Genomic DNA, 19920 nt, shown 5'->3' on the forward strand with positions numbered 1-19920 from the left:
GTCCTGAGCCAGAAAGATAATTCACTTGTAGGATTGATGACACCAAGAATCTAAATATGTACTGCCCTCAACAGGGATGTACTTCAGCCTTACAATTGTGGTTTTGATGACTTCACTGCCATCAAAAGAGTTTTCTTCTTAAGACAAAATCTACTCTTATTGGCAGTATAGTTTTAGTGCAAGCTAGCATGTAATTAGCATAATGCTTTTACCGCACCAGTGATTGGAAGATCAGGGTTCAAGTCCCGCTGCTGTCTGTAAGGGGTGATGGCGAGGGTTGCCGAATGCTCCAGTTTCCTCCCTAAAAATGGATGTTTCGGGCTTAGTTGTGGACATGCTATTTTGGTGCCAGAAGCATGGTGACCCTTGCAGGTTGCCGCCACCTGTGTTGGTCAATGACGCAAATGACACATTTCACAGTATGTTTCGATGTACATGTGACAAATAAAGCTACTCTTTTATCTTTAATAAGTGACCTCTCACAGCCCATGTCAACTCTGGTATCGGCTGGAAAACTCAAATCAAAGAATGTGGACCTATAAATGTGATCTATAAGTCCTTCTGCATACAAACAAGAATTATTTTTATAATATGGTTTTTATTGAAAGACTAGTAATTGTTATTATATCATACAACCATAAATTTCTCATCATTAAACAGGCAATTCACTGAAGCCATCAAGTTATTCTTTTGGCACAATAGTACTACATGTAGCAGGATCTTTAGAAAGACAAACAAGGAAACATACAAATAACCACATTCCCTACCCTGAGCAAAGAACAATAATATTTCCCTTGTAACAAATATACCTGGAATATACAGAAAAATAATCATCATCAGTTCTAGCAACGACAGCAATAATTTTACAATGTGTATTTGCACCAAAAATAATTACTGCCTAGTACTGGTTGATAAGGGAACAATTATCGAAGTGGCATACATATGATTTGTTGAGCTCTTCAAGTTTTACAAATGTATATTCCTGTGAGAAACAGCTGAATGTGAAAGCTCACCAGAACTCAACATTAGAAATAAAATCTTGTTTAGTTGAATTAGAATCCCTAACTGACCTTTTAATTACTCCAAGTATTGATTTTATGTTTAAAATTTCCTTTGCAAATATTTTCTATATCCATACACAATTGAATGTTGATAAATGTACAACTAATTCACCAACACATTTTGTACATGAAACAGCACCATACAGAATCTTATACATAAAATAACCTAAGTTTTAAATGTTTGAACCACTACCAATTTAATATTAAATTAAGCATTTTAGTACATTAAAACAGATCATCAAAAACAACCTACACAAGTGATTAAATGACTGGAAGATTTTCATTTTAATTGTATGTATGGCAACAGATTGAAATAGAAATTGATTGTAACGACTGTCAAAAATATTAGGCATTTAGGCTAGATGAAGATTTCTCAAATAATTCTCATTTGGGTTCCAATACTTTACTAGTAGCTTCCAAGTATGAATTTGTCTCTAGAAACAGTACAAAATTTTTGCTTCTTTACTACATCAACAGGCTCATCTGTGATATTTAGATGAACCCTTCAGTTTCCTGAGTTTCTTGGTCTGTGGGCTACCAAAGGTTTTATCTTTGAAACTAGCAGTTATGAAGAGAGAACCCACAGGTATCTATCATTAAGAACCCCTGTCACCCAGGTCATGTCCTCTTCTCATTGCTATCATCAAGGAGAAGGTACAGGAGCCTGAAAACATACACTTAATGTTTCAGGAACAGCTTCTTCCCGTCTGCCGTCAGATTTCTAAGGTGACAGTAAACCCATGAACACTACCTCAGTATTTTTACCTCTCTCTGTGTGAAATATTTAATTATTTTTTTATTTATATACTGTATACATATTGCAATTTATAGCTTTATTATTATGTATTGCAATATATTACTGCTGCAAAACAGATTTCACAACATACTGTATGCCGGTGATGTTAAACCTGATTCTGAGATACGCATACTCCTGGAGGATCAATGCTTTCAGGATTCTAGCTCTTGCTCTGCATGGTGGTCCTCGCCTGTGTTTTGCCTTCCTGCTTTAAAGTGCAGAGCCTTGCCTACATCCGGGAGCTTTTCTGGAAGACCAGGAAAGGATGCTTTAATTTTGCCTTGCTTGATTGCAAGCTTGTAAACAAAAAAAAATCACGGAACCTATTTGCTTATTTACTTCTGGATGATCCTTTTGCCATTTATCTGTTCTTTTACGTTTGCAAAGGAAAATCCACTGGAAAAAAAAAGATGTCCTATCCATTGTAAGCTTCCCCGTTTTCAGGAAGAATGTAATTGGGATAATCCTGTTTTTTGACTATAAGTAAGACTCTAATATGAATAAGATAATACATATGTATATAGAAAAGAGCATGGCACATGTGAATTTCAAGCTTGTTGCCATTGAGTATGTATCTAAAATCAACCCTACTACAGCATTTAGGAGGGAGATTTCAAGCACAAGGTTTCACATTCCTCCTTTGTGTCAAATCTATTTCCATTTCCTTTACAACCACTGTACCAGAACCGTTCGCAGATCTGTGATGTTTTGTCAAAGTACCATTTTAAGGCATAATTGTAGCAATCCCCTGAATCACGATTCAATCCACAAACATCTGGAATTGAAAAGAATGAAAGTTTATGGAATGTATTGTATACGGAACCATACAAGACTACAGGTGCTGGAACCTGGAGCGAAGAACAAACCAATGGAGGAACAAAGTGAGCCATCCAGCATGGGTGATGGCAAGGGGGTTGTTGACATTTTGTGCTGAGATCCTATGTCAGCACCTGATGTAAAGACTTGACCAGAAGCACTGACTGTCCTTTTGCCACCACAGATGCTTCCTGACTTCCTCCAACAGTTTGATTTTTTATTATGAAAGATTTACTTCCATTGACCAGAAGCTTTTCACTAAGCTGATTGAAATGAGCAGGAATATTTGAATGAAAATATGAGAAGCAGAATAGGATATGTAAAAATGCTTTGAATTTCCTCCAAATACTTCATATAGCATTTTTAAATATCATCTTTTGGTCAGGACTTGTAGAAGATCAAAATACAAGCAGCAGTGAAAGACATGGGATTAATGAGGGCTGAAGCTCAATTAGCTTGGGCTACCATCAGCTCCCCATCTTGAGGTCCAATTCCCAACTGCAAAAAGCAATTGATTTCCTGCTGGCTATAAGCAAGTGTTGGTAGGAGCTGAGCCCTCCCCAAGGAGTTTTACAGATGCTTTCCTCTCCTTATATCACTCCCTGAGATGCCTGGTGCAATTGGCCTTCAGCTCAGGGAAATGAGTAAGGTCCCACATTGTGCAAGTAGAAAGAAAAGGCCACTTTCTTTCCAACACCCCCCCTCCCCCACCAACCCCAGTCTGGCGTTCTGACACAGACATATCTAAGTTTTGGCCATGGCCCATGAAACAAGATTTTTCTTTCCTTTTTAAGGGTTTTCTTCCCCTCACTTCCTCTTGGATTTCTGGAAACAGGACCTCTTTCAGTTCTTTAGCCCTAGTCAATGCAGTCTTACCAAATGAGGAACTGAAAGCTCATACCAATGCTCGCACCTTTCCAATACATTTCCTTTATTTGCTAATCCTTTGTCATTTTCCTTTTATGGCTAGGAACATAAACTCACGTAAGAAATAACATTTAGTTAATAAACACTAGATCTTTAACTCAAGAGCAAAGGTGGATGAAGATAACACAGCAAGCAGGGAGCAGAAGTGGCATTTGTTGCCTGAGCGTTATTTCAATTTTTCAGATCAAGCTGCTGGCCAGCATCAGGAGGAATTGTGTATGATTGGCTAGCAGGAGTAAGAACATGAGCAGTACAGCCAAGACCAATTTGAGAGCCAATAAAAAGGGAAGGAAATCCTTTACATCCCACTCTTCACATGAAAGGGAAAACGGTAATGCACATATCCTCTATAATTTTCAAAGATTATTAAATACTTACACAACATTTGGGAAGCAATTATATTCTTCTCTATGAATGGGATGACCAAGTAGTTAAATTTACCTTCCTGCCCCATTTCAGCTTTACTCCATCCAGCCTCCATTTAATCTGGCTCTTTTCGAGGTTGGAAGGAGTTCTCCAATCCATCAGGTGCTTCACTGAGACATGCATATAGGTCTTTAACATCACTGGAAGCCTCAAACCAGGTTTGGCCAAGTTAGAAGATGCGCTCAATAAATCATGTTAGAGAAGAAGATTTACAGGGCCAGGAGGAGAAGGAATACTCTTCCAGACTTCACTAATAATGCTTGGACGTGAGTTGCCACGGTCCCCCTTCTCTTTTCCAATATGTGATCTTACACCTATGTCCTGCTCCATTCTCCAAAAGTATGATGGACATCACTGAGCTCCTTGTTGACACTTAAGACCACAAGACATAGGAGCAGAATTAAGCCATTCAGTCCATCGAGTCTGCTCCACCATTGCATCATGGCTGATCCCAGATCCCACTCAACCCCATACACCCGCCATCTTGCCATATCCTTTGATACTCTGGCCAATCAGGAAACTATCAGCTTCCATCTTAAATATGCCCATGGACCTGGCCTCCACCATAGTTTGTGGCCGAGCATTCCATAGATTCACTACTCTCTAGCTAAAAAAATCCTCCTTACCTCTATTCTAAAAAGCCGCCCCTCAATTTTGAGTGTGTGACCTGTAGTTCTGGATATTCCTCCTCTCCACAATCACCCTATCTAGTCCTTTCAACATTTGGTAGGTTTTGATGAGATCCTCCCACATTCTTCTGAATTCCAGTGAGTACAGGCCCAAAGCTACCAAACGCTCCCCATATGTTAACTCTTTCATTCCCGCAATCATCCTCCTGAACCTCTTCTGGTTGCTCTCCAATGAAAACACATCCTTTTTGAGCTATGGGATCCAAGGCTATTGATAATACTCCAAGTGTGGCTTGACTATTGTCTTATAAACCCTCAGCAGTATCTCCTTGCTTTTATATTCTATTCCCCTTGAAATAAATGCTTGGCAATGGCAGTGGAAATCAGACTACAGAAATAGGTATGAGTGGCATATCTACTTAGTCTCAAACCAATCCGTTTGTCCAATAACTTTCCAAAACCATTCCCCATTGAAGTCCTTCAAGAAAATATTTTTCATCTGTACCTACCATAGCTGCCGATATCATCTTTTTGTTCTTCAAAATCTTCCACAGTTTTCACTCTGTATTGAAGAAGTTGATACATTAATTATCAAAGGCAAACTCCATTCTGTGATCAGAAATTGATCATAATTGTTACAGAATTTGACCATAATTGTTACAAAACATACCGTGATTCGGGAAATGTCTTCTTTTCTTCTGCATTTTGAGAAATTTTTCCTTTGCATTTCATCTTTAGAGCTGGAGGTGGATACTTGTTAATTCCATCTATTAAATACAGTACACCATTTAATTAGAATGACAGCAAAATACAACAAATAAAATATTCTAAGACTACAGTGATATGTAATTTTCAAAATGCTATTCTCTTTAATAGTTCAAGTCTAGTTAGTCCCAGATCCCAGTCTTTTCTCGGTAAACATCATTTTGTTTATCCGGCCTAGCTGCCTAGTTCCCTTCCTGGATCCTGGATTCAACATCTTATTCAGTTTGAACATTACAATCCCAATATTATCTGAGGTAAAACATTTCACTTCCTCTATTTTCCTTTGAAATTAAATCTATGTCTCACATATTTTAACCCTCTCACCAGTAAGTTCTCACTCAATAAACATCCTCCGTCATTGCAAAAACCATCAGTTCAATCTATTAATTTTCTCTCTAGGAGGAAAACAACAGCCTCTTGAGGTCCCTAAACTTGCATAACATCCTAGTAAATATTTCATTTTTTTTCGATAGCCTTTATTTCTTTATTAAATCTTGTTGGTCAGAACCATCCAGAGTACTCCTGGCCTGAGCAATCACTTATAAAGATCTAGCACTATTTAAAAACTATATATTTCTTTATTGTCCAGATCAGTTCATGCTTTTATTAACCATCTTATTAACATTCACCACCATTTCTAAGATGATTGCCAAGAAATTTGTCATTAGCACCAAATGTCCTGTAGAACAGAACTGCAAATTCTACCGGCAGAATTCAGTGCACCTCACAAATGGAGTACATCAAGCAGTCAGTGGTGTATAGAAGGTTTCTCACTATGGTCAGAGATGAATTTCCAGAGGGACGTACTTCATCTCATCTGCCTTTGCTCCTACAGTCGGCCTCGACAGTATAACAACATACAAAGGGCATCAAATCAAAAACAAAATTAACAAAACCAAAATGCAATTGTTTCAATGGATCCGAAGAAAAACTGATTAATTTTCTAGGGATAAACAAGTATTCAGAACAATCAATTTGCCTTAGCTGATTCATAGATCTTTAATTTGTCAAGGAAGCAACGACTTGTACCAGCAGGCCAACCTCCAGAGCACTATATAACATCAAAAAGATGTAAGCATTCTGCAGGTTGCTGGGGGTTGGAAAATGGACGTGGACTTGGAAAAAAAAGCTTGTGTTTCCCCCAGACATTGCAGCTACAACACTGAGGGGGGTGTATCTGGAACACCAGGTAACACCGTTGAGCCCTCTGTAGACGTTGTGGGCTTACCAACAAAACGTCAAGGAAGGAGGTTGCCCACCTGATGACCCCAATGACCCTGCCTCCTTGTCACCACTCCAAGCCCACTGCCAACATCGAGAGTGCCGACTTACCATAGGGATTGAAACATTAAGTCCTAGTAGCTTTACTCTACTCTACAGTGGGCTTAAGGTTCTTAGGGAGCTAGGATGGGAAAATGCTGCGAGGAAGTTTCCTCTTTCAGAGAGTCCAGAACCGGAAGGCATGGTCTTACTTTAGGTTCTTCAGCTTATATGTTTGTGCTGACCATTTACACTAATCCCATTTTACTTCTTCAGCATTCCCATCAACTGTGCTCATAGTTAACATCTGCACACTAGGGTAATTTGCAGTGGACACATATCTTTGGGATGTGGGTTGAAATCATAGCAGCGGAGGAAAAAGGATCTAATGCTTTCCTGGTGTATATGAGGAAGAAACTCTTCTCGGGCTTCCAGCAGGGTATAGGTATCGATTATAACTGACATTTCTATGACCAACTCTGCATCAGGGTTGGAAGCCCGAGAAGAGTTAATTCAGCACTTTGAAGAAGTCGACAAAGCCACTCTTCAAACTATTAATGAATGATGATGTTGTCACTTTATGAATATTCTTTTCCACATCATTAGAACAACCTTCAGTATTTGCAGAACACTCACAAAAGTGAAATCATGGAAATAAAGCTTCACTTGGGAAATGGGTATCATTCAAGGTGTCACAATATTTTTGTTTTAAGAATCAGAATATTGATAAACAGATGACAATGTAAAGTTCAACTATGCATCTGGCAGCACATAGGGAAACTGCTTTTTACAAGCCATTATACAGAAGTTCAAAACATTCACATTGGCATCACAGAGAATCTAGTGACTTTTCCTTATTATTTGCTGATCTTGTTCTCCTCTGGATGCCAATTATCCCGTGTTTTGACAACCAGTTTGAGGTCTAACCCTACTAGTCAACATATGCTGACAAAATTGCCCCCTCCCCTCAATACCACTCCTACAAGAATGTGTGGTTGAGGATTTGGAGAAGGGGACAGGGTTTCAGATTTCTAGATCACTTGGATGTCTTTTGGAGAAGGTATGACTTATACAAAAATGGACAAGTTACATCTGAACACTCAGATTACCAATATACTTGTGGATAGTTTGCTAAAGCTGTTTAGAATGGTTTAAATTAATTTTGCTGGGGAACGAGGACTGGAATGATAGGGCTGGGAATGGGGCAGCTGGTGTACAAGTAGATGCAGTGTGTAATAAGACTGTGAGGAAGGACAAGCAGATCACAGAGCAAAATTGCAATCAATGGAATGAGTTGAAGTGTAATGCTGGGCAAATTTGAACTGGGTGATGAATTCGGCACTGAAGGTATTATATTTGAATGCACATGGTGTGCAGAATAAGGTAGATGACCTTGAAGTGCAGTTAGAGGTTGGAGGTTAGAGGATGCAGCTTGCATTAAAGGGACAGGCGGAGGGGGGGGGGTGGCTCTGTTGGTAAGAAATGAAATCAAACCCTCAGAAACATAGGATCAGAATATGCGGAATCCTTTTGGGTAAAGTAAAGAAACTGTAAGGTTAAAGAGACCCTGATGGAAGTTATATACAGGCCTCCAAACAGTAGACAGGATGTGGGATACGAATTGCAAATGGAGATAAAAAAAAAGGCATGTAAATAAGGCAATGTTATGATAGCAATAAGAGATTTCAAAATGCAGGTGGATTGGGAAAATCAGGTTGTCACTGGATCCCAAGAGAGGGAAATTGTTGAATGCCTACAAGATGGCTTTGTAGGGCAGCTTGTGGTTGAGCCCACGAGGGGAAGGGCACTTTTGGATTGAGTGGTCTGTAATGAACCAGATTTGATTAGGGAGCTTAAGGTAAAGGAACCCTTAAGAGGCAGTGATCATAATATGATAGAATTTACCCCACAGTTTGAAAGGAAGATGAAGTCAGAAGTATCAGTATTACAGTGGAGTAAAGGGAATTACAGAGACATGGCTAACGTTGATTGGAAGGGGGCACTAGCAGGGATGACAGCAGAAGAGCAATGGCTGAAGTTTCTGGGGGATATTTGGAAGGCATGGGATAGATACATTCCAAAGATGAAGAAATATTCTAAATGGTGGCTGAGGCAACTGTGGCTGACAAAGGAAGTCAAAGACAGCTTGAAAGCAAAAGAGAGGGGGTATAATATAGTGAAAATTAGCATGAAGTTTGCAGATTGGGAAGCATTTAAAAACCGAAAGAAGGCAAAAAACATCATAATGAGAGAAAAGATGGAATATAAAGGTAAGCTAATGAATAATATAAAAGAGAATACCAAAAGTTTTTGCAAATATATAAAAAGCTTTAGAGGCAAGAATGGATATTGGACCACTGGAAAATTATGGGTGGGGGGGGGAAACGAAGAAATAACGGATGAACTTAATAAGTATTTTACAGCAGTCTTCGCTATGGAAGACACTTGCAATATATCACACATTGGAGAGTGTCGGGGGCAGGAATGAATGTCGTTGCTATTACTAAGGAGAGGTGCTTGGGAATCTGAAAGGTCCAATGATAGATAAGTCACTTGGACCAGATGTATTATACCCTAGGTTTCTGACAGTGGTAGTTGACGAGATTCTGGAGGCATTAGTAGCGATCTTTAAAGAATCACTAGATTCCAGAATAGTTCTTGAGAACTGGCAAGTTGCAAATGTCACTCCACTCTTTAAGAAAGAAGGCAAAAGAAAGGGAATTATAGGCCAGTTAGCCTGACTTCAGTGTTTGGGAAAATGTTGCAGTCTATTACAAAGGATGGAGTTTTGGAGTACTTGGAGTAACATGATAAAATAAGCCAAAGTCAAAATAGTTTTCTTAAATGGAAATCTTTGTGGAATTAACAGGCAAGAATGACAAAGGAGAGTAGTGCATGTTGTTTACTTGGGTTTTCATAAGGCCTTTGACAAGGCGCCACACATGAGACTGCTTAACAAGATAAGAGCCCATGGTATGACAGGAAAGATACTAGAATAGATGGAAGATTGGCTGACTTCCAGGAGGCTAAGAGTGGGAAATAAAGGGGGCCTTTTCTCATTGGCTGCTGGGTGACTCGTGGTGTTCTGCGAGTGTTGGTGTTGAGAATTGGATGACGGAATTGATGGCTTTGTCGCCAAGTTTGTGGATGATATGAAGATAGTTGAAGGGACAAGTAGTGTTGATGAAGCAGGGAGTCTGCAGAAGGACTTGGACAGATTGGAGAATGAGCAAATAAATGGCAGATGGAATGTAGCATTTGGAAGTGTATGGTCATGCACTTAGGCAGAGGGAAGATTAGTACAGACAATTTTGTAAATGGGGAGAAAATTCAGAAATAAGGCGTGCAAAGGGAATTGAGAGTCCTTGTGCAGGATTCCCTTAAGGTTAATACACAGCTTGAGTCCGTGGTAAGAAAGGCAAACACAATGTAATATTAGCATTCATTTCATGAGGACTAGAATATAAGAACAAGGATAAGACCATAAGACATAGGAACAGAATTAGGCCATTCAGCCCATCGAGTCCACTCCATCATTTCATCATGGCTGATCTTAGATTCCATTCAATCCCATACACCTGCCCTCTCACCATATCCCTTGATGCCCCAACCAATCAGGAATCTACAACTTGCGTTTGAAATATACCCACAGACTTGGCCTCCACCACACTCCGCATCATATTCCACATATTCAACACTCTTTAGCTAAAAATATTCCTTCTTACTTCTGTTCTATTTGGTTGCCCCTCAATTTTGAGGCTGTTCCCTCTAGTTCTGGATACCCCTACTACGGGAAACATCCTTTCCAAACCCACCTTATCTAGTCCCTTCAACATTTGGTAGGTTTAAATGAGATCCCCATGGATGCTTCTAAATTCCAGTGAGTACAGGCCCAAAGCTGCCAGACACTCTTCATATGTTAATCCCTTCATTCCTGGAATCATCCTAGTGAACCTCCTCTGAACTCTCTCCAATGACAGCACATCCTTCCTGAGATTAAGGGGCCCAAAACTGTTGACAAAACTCCAAGTGCAGCCTGATTAGTGTCTTATAAAGCTGCTGCATTACCTCCTTGCTTTTATATTCTATTTCCTTGAAATAAATGCCAAAATTGCATTTGTCTTCTTTACCACAGACTCAACCTGTGAATTATCCTCCTGGGAGTCTTGCACAAGGGCTCCTAAGTCCCTTTGCACCTCTGATGTTTGAATTTTCTCCACATTTAGATAATAGTCTCTACAATTGTTCCTTTCATCAAAAGGCATTATCATACATTTCCCAACACTGTGTTCCATCTGCCTCTTTTTTGCCCATTCTTCCAACTTGTCTGTCATTCTGCAATTGCATTGCTTCCTCAGCATTACCTACACCTCTACCTATATTCATATCATCTGAAAACTTTGCCACAGAGCCATTAATTCCACTATCTAAACCACTGACAAACAATGCGAAAAGTAGCAGTCCCAATACTGGCCCCTGAGTAGTCACTAGCAGCTAACCAGAAAAAGCCCCCTTTATTCCCACTCACTGCATCCTGCCTGTCAGCAATTCCTCTGTCCATGCCAGTATCTTTCCTGTAACGCAATAGGATCTTAACATGTTAAGGAACTTCTTGTGAGGCACCCTATGAAATGCACTCTGAAAATCTAAGTAAATGACATCCACCACCTCTCCTTTGTCCAACCTGCTTGTTATTTCGTCGAAGAATTCTAACAAGATTTCTCTTTACAGACTCCATTCTGACTTTGACTTATTTTATCATTGGTCTCCAAGTGCTATGTAGCCTCGTTCTTAATAATGGACTCCAACACTTCCCCAACCACTGAGGTTAAGCTAACTGGCCTATAATTTCCTCTTTTTTGCCTTCCTCCTTTCTTAAAGTGTGGAATGGCATTTGCAATTTTCCAGCCCTCAGCGATCATGCCAGAATCAAGTGATTCTTGAAAGATCATGAACAATGCCTCCATGATCTCCTCAGCAACCTCTTTCAGGGCTCTGGGATATAGTCCATCTGGCCCAGGTGACTTATCCACCTTAAGACCTTTAAGCTTGTTTCACACCTTTTCTTTTGTAATAGCAATGGCACTCACTCGTCCTTCTGACTCTGGCATACACTCACTCGTCCTTCTGACTCTGGCATACAGCCAGTGTCTTCCACAGTAAAGACTGAAGCAAAGTACTTATTAAGTTCATCTGCCATTTCTTTTTCCTCCATTACTACCTCACCAGCATCATTTTCCAGTGGTCCAATATCAACTCTCACCTCCCTTTTACTCTTTATATAGCTGAAAAATCTTTTAGTAACTTGCTTTATATTATTAGCTAGTTTCCCCTCATATTTCATCTTTTGCCTTCTTATAGCTTTTTCAGTTGCTTTTTGTTGGATTTTAAAAACTTTCCTATCATCCAACTTCCCACTCACTCTTGCTACCTTATATGCCCTTTCCTTGTTTTTTATGCAGTCCTTTACTTCCCGTTTCAGCCATGGTTGCCTAGCCCTGCCATTTGAGAACTTCTTCTGCGGGACATATCTATCCTGCACCTTGTGAACTATTCCCAGAAACCTCAGCCACCTCTGCTCTGCCTTCATCCCCACTAGTATTTTCCTCCAATCCACCTGGGCAAGCTCCTTTCTCATGCCTCTGTAATTTCCTTTATTCCATTGCGATACTGATACATGCGACTTATGGTTCTCCCTTTTAAGCTGCAGTATGCATTGAATCATATTATGATCACTGCCTCCTAAGGGTTCCTTTACGTTAAGCTGACTAATAAAATCTGGGTTATTACACAATGCCCAATCTAAGATAGCCTTTCCCCAATTATGCTCAAGCACAAGCTGCTCTAAAAAGCTATTTTGTAGGCATTCAACAAATTCCCTCTTTTGCAACCTGACAGCAACTTGATTTTCCCAATCCCATTGCATATTGAAGTGCCCCATTACAATTGTGACATTATCCTTATTACATGCCATTGTTACAAGGATGTAAAGCTGAGGCTTTATAAGGCATTGGTCAAATCACACTCGGAGTATTGTGAGCAGATCTGGGCCTCTTACCTAAGAAAAGATGTAATGGCAATGGAGAAAGTTCAGAGGAGCTTGACAAGAATGACTGCAGGAATTAAAGGGTTAACATATGAAGCGTGTTTGATGGCTCTGAGCCTGTACTCACTGGAGATTAGAAGAATGAGGGGAAATCTCATTGAAACCTATTGAATATTGAAAGGTCTGGATAGAGTGCTTTTGGGGAGGAAGTTTTCAATAGTGGGTGAGTCTAGGACTAGAAGGCACAGCCTCAGAATAGAGCGATGTCCATTTAGAGCAGAGATGAGGAGGAATTCCTTCACCCAGCAGGTAGTGAACCTCTGGAATTTATTTGCCACAAATGGCTGAGGAGCCCAAGTCATTGAGTATATTTAAAGTAGGGCTTGATAGAGTCATAGAGTGATAGAGTCATAGAGTCATAGGTGATATATTCTTGATTAGTCAGGGCATCAAAAGTAACAGGGAAAAGGCAGGACAATGGGGTTGAGAAAGATAACAAATCAACCATGATGGATTAGTGAGCAGACTTGGAGGGCTAAATACCCTATTTCTGCTCCTATATATTATGGTCTTATAGACTTATTATTAAGGATGAGGTTTTGAGGTATTTTGAGGCACATGATAAAACAGGCCAAACCCAGCATGCATTCCATAAAAAAGAAATCTTGCCTGACGAATCTGTTGGAATTCTTTGAGCAAATAATAGACAATGGAGAGTCAATGAATGTTGTTTACTTGGATTTTGAAAAGACTTTGACAAGGTGCTGCACATGGGGCTGCTCAACAAAATATACTGTATTACAGTCACAATTCTAGCATGGATGGAAGATTAGCTGACTGGCGGAAAGCAAAGAGTGAAGATAAAGGGGGCTTTTCTGGTTGGCTGCTGGTGACTAGTGGTGTTCTTCAGGGGTCAATGTCTGGGCTACTTCTTTACACATTATATGTCAATGATTTGGACGACTTGGCTTTATGGCCAAGTTTGCAGATGATACAAAGACAGGTGTCGGGGAAGGTATTGTTAAGGGAGCAGGGAGGCTGCGGAAGGACTTAGACAGATTAGGAGAATAGGCAAAGTGGCAGATGGAGCATAGTGTAGGGATGTGTATGGTCATGCACTCTTCTTAAAGGAAGAAAGGTGTAGAATATTTTGTAAATGGTGAGAAAATTCAGAAATCAGAGGTGCAAAGGGACTTATAAGTCCTTGTGCACGGTTCTCTAAAATTTGAGTCAGTGGAGAGGAGGGCAAATGCCAGCATTCATTTTGAGAGGACTAGTATATAAAAGCAAGATGTTAATGCTGAGGTTTTGTAAAGTATTGGTCAGACCACTCATGGAGTTTTGTGAGCAGTTTTGAGTCCCTTACCTAAGAAAGAATGGGCTGGCATTGGAGAGGTGATTGACAAGAATGATTGCCAAAATGAAAAGGTTAATGTATGAGGAGCACTTGATGGCTCTCGGCATTTACTCACTGATGTTTAGATGAATGAGAGGGGATCGCATTGAAACCTTTTGTATATTGAAAGCCCTAAATAGAGTGGATGTGGAGAGGATGTTTCCTATAGTGCAGCAGTCCCCAACCACCGGGCCGCAGACCAGTACCGGGCCGCAAAACATGTGCTATCGGGCCGCAAGGAAACGATATGATTTGGCGATGTGAGTCAGCTGCACCTTTCCTCATTCCTTGTCACGCCCACTGTTGAGCTTGAATGCACGCGAGGTCATTACCCACGCGTCATCCATATCAGCACGGGAAGGAGATCAACTCCTCGAGCTTGCAAATGACGGCGGTCTGAAAAGTATGTTTGACATAACATCTCTGTCGGCATTCTGGATCAAAGTCCAGGCTAAATATCCTGAGATAGCCATGAAAGCACTGAAAACGTTGCTTCCATTTCCAACATACCTCTGCGAAGCGAGGTTTTCTGCAATGAATGCAATGAAAACTAAATTGCGGAATAGACTGGACATAAGGAACCTCCTTCGAGGTATCGCTGTCTCCCATCACCCCTCGACGGCACCGTCTCATTGCAGGGAAACAAGCCCAGGGCTCCCACTGATTCAGCAATATTGGTGTGTTGCAATGATTTTATATGTTCATATGGGGAAAATATGTGCTGTGTTTAATATCCAAACGTTACTTAAAATGTTATGATGCGAGTCACAGTCATAGTCGTAGTCATACTTTATTGATCCCGGGGGAAACTGGTTTTCGTTACAGTTGCACCATAAATAATAAATAGTAATAGAACCATAAATAGTTAAATAGTAATATGTAAATTATACCAGTAAATTATGAAATACGTCCAGAACCAGCCTATTGGCTCAGGGTGTCTGACCCTCCAAGGGAGGATTCGTAAAGTTTGATGGCCACAGGCAGGAATGACCTCCTATGACGCTCTGTGCTGTATCTCGGTGGAATGAGTCTCTGGCTGAATGTACTCCTGTGCCCACCCAGTACATTATGTAGTGGATGGGAGACATTGACTAAGATAGCATGGAACTTAGACAGCATCCTCTTTTCAGACACCACAGTGAGAGAGTCCAGTTCCATCCCTACAACACCACTGGCCTTACGAATGAGTGATTAAGTGCACATTTCGTGGTTTTACATGTCACGTCCACATAGTAAATGGATGGTCCCTATCCACTATCTGTGGGGAACGGTTATTGCCGGTGTAAAGGGCTGTTAGATCTACTCCCCAGGTGGGGAATGGTTACTGCTGGTGGAAAGGGCTGTCAGATTTGTCTTGATTTTACCCTCCCAAGGGTTGGCCACGGGGTATGTAAAGCTGTTGGATTGCTCTTATAGGAGAACGTGAGCTTAGGTAAGACCATATGACATGCACCATGACGAAAAACACGGTGATGGGTCATTGTCTCATAATTGACTTATCACTATATTCGCTGTGTGAAATATGCACTGTGTGTTTAATATTAAATTTGTTAGATAAACTCTTTTAGAAGCGAAATTGAGTGTATTAGCCACTTATCACCTATATTCCGGTCGTGATTAGCACCCCCCGAACAGAATCGGCAAAAACGATTTGTAGAAAAAAATCGGCATGTACACGCATGCGCACTGGTGCCCGCGCAAGGCTTTGTGGTCATGGTAGTCTTCCTGGGGTAAACACAACGTACTTGACAGTTACTCTTGTCCATTGGCAACCCTACCCCCGCCCCCCCACCCCCCAGTTGGCTGGTCCACAATAAACCGGTCCGCGGTGCAAAAAAGGTTGGAGACCCCTGCTATAGTGGGGGTGTCTTTGACCAGAGTGCACGGCGTCAAAATAGAAGGACGTCCATTAAGAATAGAGATGAGGAGGAATTTCTTTCGCCAGAGGGTGGTGAATCATTGCCATAGATGGCTGTGGAGGCCAAGTCATTGGGTATATTTAAAGCGGAGGCTGATAGGTATGTGTGTCAAAGGTTACAGGGAGAAGGCATAAGGGGGTTGAGAGGGATAATAAATCAGCAATGACAGAATCGTGGTGTAGACTCGATGGGCAGAAGCACCTAATTTTGCTCCTATGTTCTATGGTCTTTTAATGTTTAACAGTCAAGGAAATAGCTTCAATTGTCACCTGTTGAGCAGCAGTACATAGTTCTTTTAGGCTTCTCCAAAGATCACAGTTGATGATTGACCTCAATACTACCTTCTTATGCTTACTCCATGTACTTTGATCCCCTTATTTCCTGTCTTAAATATATATATTCAACCTCCCCTCACCAGAATACATCTAACTTGCTCGTGCGTACATATACACATATGCTTGAAGTCTTACTTACAGCTCCAACTATTCAATTTGCTGTTTGTTGGTCTCAGTCCAACTCAAGTGAAGCCCTTGCCAATGAAACAGACTCCTCTTTTCCCATTAGAGATGCCTGTGTCCCATAAATCAAAATCCATTTCCTTTACACTAGACTTTCAATCATCCATTCATTCCTTTGGTGCTACTTATATTGTGGCAATTTGTAGGTGCCTCAGTAGGTAATCCTGAAATAGTACTTTTTAATTTGAACCCTACCCGCTCCTCTCCCTTCAGCAGGACCTCTGCCTTTAACTTATTTATGTCATTTATGTTCCCACAAAGACCACAACCACCAAATGTTTCCTTTCTCACTTTGCAACTCATATAGCAGTTCTAGATCCTGGCACCAGGGAAGTAACACATTCATCTAAAGCTCATAGCTTCAGAGAACAGTATCCGCATTTCTCTTTTGTAACATTACCTCTGGGTCCTCACATCTGCTTTCTTGCTTACTTGTGCCCTCCTGTCCCTCTTGACTAACCATTTCTACCATATTTAATATGAAGCATATCCCAGGAACAAACCATCCAGGAAACCTCTCCTTCCCTGATGTTTTGTAGCGAACAAATTTTGAATCCGTTATAACTCCAGGCTGGATTTCTTCATGATACAGACACAAACTGTAGATATCTTCACTATGAATCTATCTTAAATATTAATTTAATCAATTTATTTAGCTCCATCGACATTATCCTTGTCCAAAAGTCCACACAACAATGGACACTGTACTCACATGACACAGAAGATACTGACATGATGAAGGAAATACCACCAGGGATGGAGGACCTTCATGGCTGCCTTAAACGCCAGAAGCATAATGGGCAGTAAGTAAGTAAGTCACATGACATAGTGCTAAAGACATGTTACGCTTCCAGCTGACTCTCCACAGACCTTTCCCCAGGCTTCATTATCTTTGTGTCTCCTGACCTCAATTAACCAGTTTTAACCTGTTACCAGCAGACTAAAGGTTCCATATTTAGCAAGTTAAATGAGGGTAAGAGAATTCAGCTGTAAAACTAAATTAAGTATTTTTAAATGAAGATAAAATCACCTCTTTGATCAACATGAACCCAAACTGTTTCTTTGTGTAAACTCAATACATGGCACGACTTACAGAGAAGAAAGGCAGTGTGTGGGAAATGGTTGGAAATGAAGGCACTCTGACAAAGGACTACTGTTATTATAAAGAGAGGAAATGGATGAAAATGTGGAAGGAACAGTGAGCGACTGCCTCGCAGTGCCAGAGACCCGGGTTCAACCCTGACTTTGGGTGCTGTCCATACTGAGGTTGCCTTTGCCCTGTGTAGATTTTCTCAGATGCCCCAGTTTCCTCCCTTGTACCAAAGGCAAAAGGGTTGGTAAATGAACTGACTGTTGTAAATTGCCCTAGTGGTAACTGATATAATCTGAGGAACTTTGACGGGAATGTGGGGAGAATCGAAAGTTGGCCTGATGTGAGGTGTGTAGTTAATGGTCAGTGTGGAACTGGTGGACCATAGAGCATGCTTCCATGCTGGATTCCTGTATTACTGTATGACTGTATGAGGTGTGGCTCAGGGCATGACAAGAGCGAATCAGTGGAGGAAAGGAACTGCAGTGAAGAGAGCGATTAGAAGATGTGAAGAACGCTGAAGACTGTGGGATACAAGTTGAAGATGGGAGTGGTACTTTCAAGGGAATTGGGGGAGTATTGCAACGAGTAGCAAGGGGAATGGCTGGAGCGAGGTGGGAGAGAAGCTCAGAGAAGGAAAATGGGCACAGGTTCTGGGAGATAAATGGCATCATAAACTGCAGCCACTGAAAGGTGGGAGGTTAGGCTTGAAACAGTTACCATTTGGGGCCTGTGTGTCATGGTCTGGATTGGGGTCCCTGTAAATTTACCTTGTTTATGTTACAATCTGGACCGTTGATTCCCTGCTTTCCCGTGTCCCTCGGCTTTGGTGATTAGAGGCAATTAATGCTCGGCTGAACCGGTAGTTTATAGTCTCCGGCTTTCAGCTGTTCGGCGCGGGAGTGTCTGCAAAGTCACGGCGTGCCAACGTCATCTGGCCAGAGCAAGCCTTCTCTCTGCCCGAAGCGAGTGCCGGTAAGTCGCCCTTCCTCACCGGAGTAACCCTGTCCAGTTACCTCGCTGAAGCGAGCCTGCAAAGTTTCCTCATCAAGGTGGGTCCATCAGTTAACCCGCCGGAGGGAATCAAGAGCCGCTGTCTACTGTTCCTGGGCCGAGTCGAGAGCTCACCACTACCCGGAGGCTCCAAGTACCACGTCTTGGCTCTGGCGGCATGCAAGTACCAAATCAAGTCCTGTCCCTGGTGGCATTCAAGTACCCAGTCAAGTCCTGGTCCTGGCGTCATTCAAGTACCCAGTCAAGTCCTGGTCCTGGCGTCATTCAAGTACCCAGTCGAGTCCTGGCCCTGGCGGCTTCCAAGTTCCGAGTCGAGTCCTGGCCCTGGCGGCTTCCAAGTTCCTAGTTAAGTCCTGGCCCTGGCGGTCTGTGATTCCTGTCCTACCCCCCTGTCTGAATCCCTTCTCTGCCCCTCTCGCCTCTAGCCCTCATCTGCAGCCCTCGCCTGCACTTCGGTCTAGTTCTATCGCCGGAGCTAGATAGGTACTGCCTGGTGTTCTTTTGTGTTTGTCTTGTCTGGTCCTGGACTCCGTGGGGTAAGTCAGGCCGTCTTGCCGTTGCCCCGCGGAGGGTCATGAGTCCCAGCCCTATGTCCTGTACCCAAGGAGGGGTCCCAGCTCTCTGTTCTGTGTGCGAGTCCTGGCCCTATGTCCTGTACCCAAGGAGGGGTCCCGGCTCTCTGTTCTGTGTGTGAGTCCCGGCCCTATGTCCTGTACCCAAGGAGGGGTCCCGGCTCTCTGTTCTGTGTGTGAGTCCCGGCCCTATGTCCTGTACCCAAGGAGGGGTCCCGGCTCTCTGTTCTGTGTGTGAGTCCCGGCCCTATGTCCTGTACCCAAGGAGGGGTCCCGACTCTGTGTTCTGTGAATGTGTCCATGGTTCCATGTACCTGCTCTCCCGAGACCGAGGCTCTGTTTTTCCATGTTCCTCCTCTCCCTAGCCCATGTTATGTCCATGCCTGGTTCTGGGGTCCGAGCCCAAGGCAAGACCCAGGTACTGGGTCCTTGCCCAGTCTCGGGCTCGGAGTCCATACCCTAGCCTCTTCATGTCTCCTCTAGTTCTGGGAGCCGATTCCGAGTCCAAGCCCAGACCCTTGGTCCCAGCCTAGTCGTAGTCCTTGTCCTGTTCGCTATTCCTCCTTCTGCTTTGCTCTCCTGGTATCAAACAATAAACTCAATCTAAGTAACCTGACAAGACGTGTCTTGCATTTGGGTCCACCCTTGCTCCCAATGCCCCCACCACTGTGACACTGTGCCAGCT

At 42.1% G+C, this 19920-nt stretch overlaps 1 protein-coding gene across 4 annotated transcripts in view; it reads right to left on the reverse strand.

The window, feature by feature from the left end:
* Nucleotides 1-480: 480 nt before the first annotated feature.
* The window catches only part of LOC140212548 (collagen alpha-6(VI) chain-like), a 156572-nt gene continuing 137132 nt past the window's right edge, over nt 481-19920 (reverse strand). For 3 of the 4 annotated variants that reach the window (XM_072283500.1, XM_072283501.1, XM_072283502.1), the window contains exons 36-38: nt 5326-5422; nt 5165-5217; nt 2016-2632 (exon numbers count right to left, since the gene is read on the reverse strand). In XM_072283500.1, coding sequence (XP_072139601.1) covers nt 2457-2632; nt 5165-5217; nt 5326-5422 — 326 coding nt within the window. In that variant the 3' untranslated portion in view covers nt 2016-2456. Of the gene's footprint in view, nt 2633-5164; nt 5218-5325; nt 5423-19920 lie in introns of all 4 variants that reach the window. The other variant, XM_072283503.1, reaches the window with a different exon arrangement.

The sequence above is a fragment of the Mobula birostris genome, chromosome 19, assembly GCF_030028105.1.
Source record: "Mobula birostris isolate sMobBir1 chromosome 19, sMobBir1.hap1, whole genome shotgun sequence".
Lineage (NCBI taxonomy): Eukaryota > Metazoa > Chordata > Chondrichthyes > Myliobatiformes > Myliobatidae > Mobula > Mobula birostris.